This window comes from Ursus arctos, unplaced genomic scaffold (genome assembly GCF_023065955.2).
Source record: "Ursus arctos isolate Adak ecotype North America unplaced genomic scaffold, UrsArc2.0 scaffold_23, whole genome shotgun sequence".
Classification (NCBI taxonomy): domain Eukaryota; kingdom Metazoa; phylum Chordata; class Mammalia; order Carnivora; family Ursidae; genus Ursus; species Ursus arctos.
This window is the reverse complement of record NW_026622908.1, coordinates 30,829,157-30,839,009: the sequence shown is the minus strand read 5'-3', so window position 1 is coordinate 30,839,009 and position 9,853 is coordinate 30,829,157. Positions and strand designations below refer to the sequence as shown.

Below are 9,853 nucleotides of genomic sequence, written 5' to 3'. Positions count from 1 at the left end.
CCTCAGGCAACATGCTGCAGAGGCAGTATGCGACAGCCAGCCACGGTGCGACAGACCCCAGCAAGCCTCGTTCCTTTTCCAGATGGTGTCACCCACCTGACTTGGGGGGTCGGTAAGCAGGTCACAGGTAACAAGGGCATTCCCCCTGGTGAATTGCAAGGGCGATCATGCAATCCTGCCGACTCTACTGATCATTTTGTGTTGATCTCAGCCTGTCAGCAAGCAATGTTGTTTGGGACCAGCCCCTGTGGTTGCTATGATTGCAAGACACCCTTCAGCAATAACCATCAAGAAACTTTGAAAAAATAAAGGTTTATTACTCACAGGATCTGGAAACTACACGGCATGCCTGGGCCACACAGTGATGTGGGGGGCATGTGTGGGGGGGAGATGGAGAGAGTATGAGAGAGCACAAACAGGCCGTTCTACTTTTATTGGGGTCGAGGGTTTTGCGGGCTCACTCTTTATTGGTGAATTCAAAATATAAGAGTGGAAATTTAAAGTGTAGGAAGAGAAAAAAACCAAACAAACAAGTGGCCCAAATGATCAGTTACTGAAATCAACCAAGATCTTGAAAACAAAGGGGCCTCTGATGGGGGAGGCAGCCTGGCTCTTTGTCCCGTCCTGTGGCTGGCAATCTCTGATGATCTCTGACGTGGATGCTTCAGCCATCGGAGCTAAGTCAGGCACTTGCTTTGCAGAAAAGAAAAGAACCCCAACTGTCAGGGTTTACGTGATAGTGTCTTACTCCCACTTTTAATGAAATCCACACTCCATTCAGGGCATGAGGCCCTACTCACTTGCTTAGAAACCACCGTGAATTAGAAGACCACCCTCCCCAACCTTTCCCTGTGGGGCCTAAAAACATTAGGGAATTACCCCAAGGAGATGGAACGGAATGTGCAACAGAGTTGTGAAGGCTGTCCTGAGGCCCCGGGGCAGGGGTGGGGGGAGGAGAAGCGTCTTTCAGCCCTAACCTCAGGGAAGAAACACAAGTGTTCATGTATCACCTTCGTCAGAGCCAGGTCTGGACACCTGTGCAGGCAGCAGGATCTGGGGATGGCGCAGCACCGCGAGGTGGGAGGCTCGGAGCCAGGACCCATGCTCCATCAGCCCCCTTGGGGATGCAGCTCTGAGAAGGCAGAGCTGGGAGGGCTACCTGGCTCCACCTCTAGGTCTTACCTGGGCCAGGTGCTCCTCAGGAGGGACGAATGACACTTCTTAGTGTCAGGGATTGGGGTGGGTGTTAATGACCCTGTGTGGCTCCCCTGTGTTCGAAAGCTGGGAACATAAGGTGCAGATGGTGGGAAAAGGGTGCTTTCCCATGAGGTACCCCATTCCCAGGCCAATTCCCAGCAGTCCCTGGGGGGGCCAGGGCCAGGGTCGGGGACAAATGATCCTCTGTGCCCTTCCATGGGGCCTGCTGGGCTGGATGCAGAGAAGAGGGAACACTTGTCTGTTTCCTCCTTCAGCCCCACCCACACTTTCCTCTAGAAGAAGGCTGATTTGTGGGGTCCAAGCTTCGCTGCCTGTCCTGGGACCCAGAGATGTGAAGTTCCCCAATTCCCTTCAGTTGGCCTCTGGTGGGGTCGCACCACCATCTCCCCTGAGTATGAGTGAAGACTTACTGCTGTCTCTTAAAGGTCGTGGCCTGTCCCCAACTCCAAAGGTCATGTGGAGGTAGAAGGCCCTGGAAGGGGGACAGGAAGGGGTGCTGCCTCCCTGAAAGCGAGTGCTCTTCCAGAGAACCTAACTGGCTGTTTCCGTGGGGTCCCTCCTCCCTAGGGGAGCACAAAACCCAGAAACAGGACAGGGGGTTGAGATAGGTTTGGCAACTTTCTGACATCACTGGACAATACTGGTTCCATTTCAACCACCAGACTGTGATCAGGTTTGTAAACAATACCCCCTCCAGATCACCTTCTCAGGGTCCAGAGAGATGTCTTCATGGCTATTCCGGCCCTACCCCAGGCCTTCTCCCTGACCGGGCCATCCCCGGGTCCCTGGAGGAGCTCACACGCCCATGCTGCTCTTCTCCTCCTCTTTGGGGCTGGGCTCCTCCTGAATCTTCTTCATCTCCCAGCCCCGGACCCAGGTGTAGGCCGAGGAGCCCCCCAGCACCATCATGTTGCTTGTCCACCAGAGGAAGCTCTTGGTCTCCTCGTAGTAGAGCACCGCCAGCACCGTCTGGGCACAGGCTTTCGCTGTGCCCGACACGTTGTGGGTCAGGGGGCTGGTGAACTTGATCTGTAGACCTGTCACGTAGCCGATGGCGAAGCCAAACAGGCCGCCCAGCGTCATCATACCCCAGAAGTGGGCGCTGCCCAGCTGGGCAAAGTCACGGAGGGCCTGCAGCTCCCCCAGCAGCAGGAGCAGGGGCAGGAAGAGGACACAGGCGTTGACATTATTGTAGAAGGTCAGGCGCCAGATGCTGCCGTCCACTGCCGGGAGCACCTTCTTGGTGTAGATGGCGTTGAGCGAGACACAGAGGCTGGCGAGCACGCCGAAGAGGGTGCCCGTCCAAGACAGGGTACCCTCTGCCCCCTCCTGGTCCACACCAAGCCAGAAGCCTCCTGCAGGGGGGAGAGGGGAGGGGCAAGGGGGATGAGGCCGGGGAGGAAGAAGGACAGAGAATTTTGCCACCCGAGTTCACAGACTGTAATGCAGTCTTCACCCTCCCATCCCTCCCTGCCCTCTCTGCAATAGATAAGTCCAAACGCTCTGTTCCAGGCAAAGCACCAGACAAGGGCTGGGAAGTGGCCCAGGACACGGACGCTTTCTCGGGAGCTTACATTCTAGCAGAGGAGGAAGACATTAAAACGATTCATTTCCCAATTATTTCTTTAATTACAATTGTAATGAGGGCCATAAAACAGTGCAGTGTGCTCTGAGAACCCATAACCTGCAACGGTGCTGGCCTCAGGCATCTGCAAAGTTATGCTGGAAATGAGCTCCAAAGGGCTGAGCGCTTCGTGGCTAAGGTGACTTTGGGCAAGTGACTTAAGATCTCAGAGCCTTGGCTTCCTTGTCTGTAAAATGGGAGCCTATAATGAGCTAGAATCACTTGTGGCCTGAGGTTTTTGGGGACAGTCCACTCTTTCAGACACTCTTGTCTGTGTCACCACCTCCTGCACACAGAGCCTCCATGGCTCCCCACTGCCCACCATCAAGACTCCACTCTTCTGCCTGGCACACTGGGCTTCCCGCACCCTTGCCTGTCTCTGTCCCCCGATTGTCCCAAGTCGTCTCTCTCACCTCCCTGCTGCTCATGCTGGGACGCAGTGTCCTTGTTCCTGTCCTGCACCAGAAACACCCCGCTCCTCCTTTCTGGGAGATTCTACGCATGCTTCAAGGTCAAAGCCAGCCTCTCCAGTGAATAAGTCTTTCTTGATACCTCCGGCCCCCAGACCTCCCCTTGGCCTCTTGCTGCCTGGGCTTCCCTGCAAGACCCCTTGCCTGCCCTAGGCTGTTAGACACCTGTCCTTGGGGACGACGATACCATCTCTTTAGTGAGACCCCACCTGCTGGGGAGGCAGGGGCTGAACCTTACACATGTTGTACCCCGGTAACATGGTGGGAGGGGAAGTATGAAAAGTTTTGATGTCAGAGAGATTCGGGCTCTAATTGGGTTCTGCCATTGAGAGGCTGGGTGGCCTGAGGAAAGCTGGCTAAACTTTTCTGAGCTCCCATTTCTTTCATCTGTAGAGACCTGGGTTACTTTCTTGACCCCCTCACTCCAACCAAACTAATTCCCACCTTGCAACCAGAATGATCTTCCTCAAGCCCAGAGAGATCTGCTTAAGTCCTGTCCTGGCTTAAGGCCCTTCCTTGCCTACTACCCTCAGGAAACCTTCCAGACTCACTTAACTTGGGCAGCCAGCCTCCTGTCTGGAGAGTCCTGCTGTGGCCCAAACAGGAAGAAACACACAGGTACTTTTTTCTGTCTAGAACATTCTCTCCTCACCTCTTCCTTATACCCATCTAGTACTTCCTCCAGAATGCCTGCGTGGATTACCCCATTTCCAACCCTGTCCTCCTCTCCACCCCCACCAGGTTCTCTTCTACGCCCCAATCGCAGTCTCACCCCCACAGCAGAACTCACTGCCAGGCATCACCACGGTGAACAGGCACCCCATCCACCTTTGCCAGATTCGTATCCCCAAAGTTTGGCATGGTCTCCGGCATGTGCCTGGCCATCAGTTAGTGTTTGCTGACTGACTGAGTGACCACAGGCATGGAGGCTGTTCCGGAGCTGGCCTTGAGGGTTGAAGGAGGCAAGGTGCCTGCAACAATGCAGGCACTCACGCGGGGTATTCTCTTCCTTGGCAGATCCTTGGCAAACATTTATCTGTACACCTGCTCCGGGGGTGTGGAGGGTCGGCCAGAGCACCCTCCGTCCTCCTGCTCGTTATTTCCAAGCCCAGAAGGGAAACCCACCATGAGGTTCTGCATCCTAGAGGGGCTCACACCCCGAAGGAGCTCTGAAAGGTACTATAAAAGGAGCAGGGGCCCAGGAATAATCACTGGAGACCCATCTTAAGGGGAAGCCCAGCCAAGAGGGGGCTGGGTTTGGGGCCGGCAGGGAGCACCAGCTGCCTAGGGCCGGCCCAGCCCCATCGGTCCAGCCAGCGAATGCCCTTTCTCAGGAGCTATCACACCATCAGCTACTTTGATTACTTTTAGGACCTGGCCTAGTTTCCCTATGACTTCACCTTTCTGTATGCAAATTCTATCCCCCCTCCAACTCCAGGTTCCCTCTCCTTCCCCTCCCCCCCACCTCCTGCTGGTCTTCAGGGCTCAAGTGAAGATTCCTGGGGCATTTGGCTTATTGAGGCCTGGGACTCTGCATCAGCTCTGGAGGGATGGGGGGGTGGGGGAGGCAGCTGAAAATCTGCCAGGGGTCTCAGCAGCTCCTTCTGCTCTAACCTCAGCCTTCTCCCCTCTCCCATCTTGGGGCTTGACTGAGGAGTCTGAGATCCAGCAATTGCTCGATGAGGGTGACATTTTCTAGGACAGGTGGCAGAGGAGGGGCCCGTCCCCTGCCACCCGTGTGCCTCGCCTGGGACTCTGAGACACCAGCGAAGCATATGTAGGTCAATCAACATGAACTTTAAGGCACGAGGAAAAACAGGTTTGAAGAAAGACCACATTCCTGGATGACAGAGCCCTGGGAGGATTCTGAGGGAAGTGGGTGCTCCCTTACCCAGAGCGCTGCAAAAAACCGTTCTGTGACGATGGAAATGTTCTCACGTGTGCCGTCCGGTACCGTAGCCCCTGGCCCCATGTGGCTACCGAGCACTTGAAATGTGGCTACGGAATCAGGTTATAACACCTGCAACCGAAGAACTGAATTTTAAATATGTCACTGAATTCAAATAAATTTAAACAGAAATAGACACATGTGGCCAGTGGCTAAGGTACTGGCTAGTGCAGCTACGATCTCGAGGGCACAAGAACAGGGAGAGGGGTTAAAAGCACAGGCCTGGGAGTCTGGCCAGTCTGGGTTTGTACCCCCGCCTGGCTACTTCCTAGCTGTGTGGCCCTGGGCAAGTAACTTAACCTCTCTGAGCTTCAGTTTCCTTGTCTGTCTGGAGTTGGTGACGGTGATGCTACCACTCAGGGGACCTCTGGGGAACAAAGGAGGGACTACGTGTCGATGATCCGCCCAGTGTCCCCATCGATAATTCTTACTTTCTCAGGGTCAAGTGTGGAAAGACAGCTAAGACCTCTCAAAGCTTATTTCTCTCCACTCTCTTAGCCATTCCTATGAGCCTGCAAGGTCGGAGGGTGATGGTATATTTATTACAAGATGTGTTCTCTTCTGGAAATAGCGCTGGATGGGGAGTCAGGGCACTTGAATTCTTGAGAAGCAATACAGTGGTCAAGCATAGGGAGCCAGACTGCTGGAGATCAGATCCCAGCCCTGCCACTTATGAGCTGTGTGATGGTCAACGAATCACTAGATGTCTCTCTACCTTGGTTTTTTTTCCCCTCTGTGAGATGTAGATTATAATCTCATTTTGTTATGAGGGGCCCTGGCTGGGCCCCTAATTTGCTGGGCGACCTCAGGAAGCTTATTCTCTCTGGGCCCCAGGCTCTTCCTCACAGGACTTTGGACAAGGGAACCGGGACAGGTAAAGTCTCAAGATGCTTGGCAGGCTTGCTCTTTGGCGTTTTGGCCCCCATGCCCCCCCCCCCCCACGCCCCGTGGCCTCGGCTGGCCACTCACCGATGATGACCCCGCAGGTGAGCAAGGCATAGAAGGAGGTGGTCTGTTTGAGCAGCAAGTAGGAGAGCAGCACGTTGAAGACGGTGGTGAGGGAGCGGCCCACATTGTAGAAGGCCACCCCGACGTACTTCAGGCAGAGGTTGTTGAAGGTGATCATGCCGATGAAGACCACGGACAGGGGCAGGACGCTGCGGGCCACCCGCAGGTCCAAGCGCAGGGAGGGAAAGTCCATGGCACCAGGGCAGAGCGCGGCCAGGGTGCTGAGGCTCTTGCACAGCAGCGTGGTCACCAGGCACTGGTAGAAGGTGACGAAGATGGGGGTGTCGAGCTGTAGGGAGGGGCTGTCCAGCAGGTACTTGTTGAGGAACACCATGGAGATGGAGGTGACCCAGTAGAGTGACACCACCAGTGTGATCTGCAGAGCCCGGAGCAGGAAGGGCTTCTCCTTGCTGGCCTCTGCCTCTCCCGAGGGGTCGGAAGCCCCCATCAGTGCCATGTGCAGGATCCGGGACCGCTTCAGAGGGGCCCTGTTCATGGTAGCAGAGGAACTGGGTCACCCTACAGCCAGAACCGGAGTACAGGGCAGTCTCTCCTGTCTGCCTCCTGCAAGCCGAAGCCCTCAACTGTCACATGGGGGGTGGCCTAGAGGCCTCCCCACCCAGAGGTTCTGTTTTGGGGGAGCCCCACAACCTGCTCCCACTCTGAGGGAGCTCATGAGACAAGACACGGGGAGGAGTGAGGAAGAGGCTAAGGTTAGACGCAAGACCTGTCAGGGGAGAAGGGGTTGGTGCCTGGTAGGGATAGATCTCAGGAAAAAGGGAAGGGAGAGGGAAGGAAGAAGGGGGAGGGGGAGGAAGGCAGGGCGAAGGTGCTGGAGAAGGGCGGAGGACAGCGTGGGGAAGAGAGGGGGAGGCAAGGGAGTCCGCAGAGAGAAAGAGGAGGCATGCAGGAAGCTGAATGGAGGGAGGGCGTGCGGGGGCGTTTGCAAAGAGGGGTGCAGGGAAGGTCAGAGGTTTTCAGGGCGGGGTCCGAAGGACGCTGGAGGAGGCCGAGCCGGCCCAAGCCCGCAGCGCTCTGCCCTCCGGAGCCCCAGCTCCGGTTCAGCCCGGGAACCTCCGGACATCCGAGGCCGCGCTCCCCCGCGAGGCGGGCCCAGGACTCATTTCCTGACACGCCCCCGACCCCTCCTTAAAGGGCCCGCACGCCCGGCGTCACCCTTAAAGCCACAGCCCGATAGAAACAGCCTTCAGAGTCAGGCTGGCGTCTGGACCCCTAACCGCCTCTCCGCTCCTGTGCGCTCCCCGCTCGGGGATGGTGGGGGGCAATCGGCCTCCGCGGAAGGTTCCTATAGGTGCTTGAGCCTCGGCCCCCTTCCTGAAAGCCCTCCCCCCACCCTAGCTCAGTCTTCACCAGAAGCTAACTCTCCCTCCACCGCTCCCCTCACTTGCAGGTCTACCGCCCCCTCCCCCATCCTGGGTACGACCGCACCCCCATCGCCTCGGCAGCACCTCTCATCCCTGGGCATCTAGAGACCCTCTACCAGCCCCAGCTCACTCTCCCTTGTCGCATTCCTTTCCTTTTCCCCACTTTCACTTCCTCCATCGCTCTTCCCAGCCTGAGACCGAGCCCCCCCCCCACCCCCCGCCAGTGGCACGCCCTTGAGGAGACTTCAAGTAATCTGCTTGATCCCGCCAGCCCCATTTGAGAACAGCCATATGCTAGCCTTAAGGCAACACACCCCCAGCTCCCTCCGCCTTCTAAAAAACCCCTTCCCCAAGCCGGGCCCAGCCGCTAGCTCTGGCCCCAGGGCTGGCGTTCCCGGGCCTCGATGGCAACCCCGCGCTCACCTCCTCTAATGCACTGGCCGCCCGCCTGCACTGCCGAACGCTGCACCTGCAGCGCCGCACCTGCAGCACCGCGCCTAAGGCCGCGCCCGCTGGGGACGACTTCCTGCTCCCAGCCCCGGGTGTGGGCGCCAAGCCAACCTCGCCCTCCTGCTCCCCACGTGGGGCCCGGAGGCTGCGGCGGGACGACCCGGGCCCCAGCCTGATCTTGGCGCCGGGTTATCCCGCCAGTTGTGGGAGCAAGCCTCCCCCTGTTTCCAAGGCCACCCGAGGCCCAATCCCCCTGCCCGGCCCGCCCGGGATACCCCACTCCAATTACCGCCGCTTGCACGTCCCGGGACCCGGCTTCATCCCTGGCCAGCCGCCTGCCCCGCGCCCCGCCTGAGCTTCCAGAAGCGCGCGCGGGAACCGCTTCCGGCCGCAAGTGAGCGGAGGGGTCTGTGCCCTCTTCCAGGAACCGAGCCTGGGAAGTCCGGCACCAGCCCTGGGCGACAGTCACCAGGCAGCCTGGAGGGCCGACTTCTCCCTGCTTCTTGCCCTGGGACCAACGTGGGGAGCTCACTTCTGAGTTCTCATTGTTGTAAAAAGGAGGGGGCCGGCAGGACTATACCAGGGGGCCCCAACTTCCTTGCTCATGACTCTGGCTGGTGTGGTTGAAAGTAGGGACTACCATCTGCTTGTAGTATTTCAAACACCATTTAATCAGTACCATTTAATTTACAGGTAAGATGTCTTAGATTTGCTTTAAAATACTCAGAATACTTACCAAAGAGAGAGAAAAAAAAAGAGGTGGATAGATAGGTAAAACAAGATAGGCAAAATGTTGATATCTTACTTTTGTGTACATTTGAAAATTTCCATAAGAGGATGACACCTGTGGGGTATATTTAAAGTCTCGCATGCTAACTGCATAAACCCTGGGCCCAGCTTAACACAGCCCTTGGTGGGCTATGCGGAACCAGAGGGGTTACAGGGAAATAAGCACCGGCCAGTAGCCCCAAGGCAGGTGCAAAAGCCCCAGAGTGAGCTCTGCCCCAGGCCTATTCTCTTCCATCATCAGGCATCTGGCCCTTGCTCTCTTGGACCCGGACTACTCCCCCTTCCTCCAGAGACAGAACTTCTGGCTTCCTAGTTATGGGCTGGCCTCCTGGTGGAGATTGCCACCTGGTTACCTTGTCACTTTTGGGATCAAATTACCTTTTGGGGGACGAAGGACTGAAAGGGACTGCTCATCAGAATCCTACTTGGAGAGTCTCATTCCAGGACCAAACTTTGAAGGCTGTGGGTTTCAGTGTGTTAAGAACAATCCATGCCTCTTTGCTCTTCTCTCTTAGGCCTGATGTTTCTCTATGACAAATAATTTAACGACAAACAGGGCAAACTTGTCTGCAAGAGGCCCTGGTTTCCTGGAAGTGCCCTTCTCCTTGGCACATTAACAGAGTTAATTTGTCTGATGATTGTGCTGCCACTTTGAGCCCCTAGGGAAGAGATACATACTGTATATAGGTCAGACGCTCTTCATTGAGAGAGACCAGGGGCAGTCCATGCTGAGTATGTGGGGCATAGCCTTGGCTCTCCACAGGCCAGGGGACCAAAATGTATCCCTATCTCCAATCTCTCCCCTTATATTTTACCTGCAATTCCACCATTAGCTTCAGTCCCCTGTATTAAGGTTGTAATAGGCCAGTAAGGCAAGTTTCCCAGATTCCAATCCTTTTTGTTCCTCATGAGGGAAAGGGGGGAGGGGTGTGTTTCTTGGGGGTCTAAGGCCTCGGGAGGT

At 56.3% G+C, this 9,853-nt stretch overlaps 1 protein-coding gene across 2 annotated transcripts; it reads right to left on the bottom strand.

Moving 5' to 3' along the window:
- Positions 1-296: 296 nt before the first annotated feature.
- SLC35C1 (solute carrier family 35 member C1) lies at positions 297-8,187 on the bottom strand. Of its 2 annotated transcripts, XM_057317508.1 has the most exons (3): positions 8,077-8,187; positions 6,230-6,756; positions 297-2,573 (listed from the first exon to the last, which is right to left on the bottom strand). In XM_057317508.1, the coding sequence occupies exons 2-3, from the start codon at positions 6,723-6,725 to the stop codon at positions 2,014-2,016; spliced, it is 1,056 nt and encodes a 351-aa protein (XP_057173491.1). In that variant the 5' UTR covers positions 6,726-6,756; positions 8,077-8,187; the 3' UTR covers positions 297-2,013. The 2 variants fall into 2 exon arrangements, with proteins under 2 accessions (XP_057173491.1, XP_026367837.1); XM_026512052.4 differs by lacking the exon at positions 8,077-8,187 and having other exon boundaries at positions 6,230-7,392.
- Positions 8,188-9,853: the final 1,666 nt, after the last annotated feature.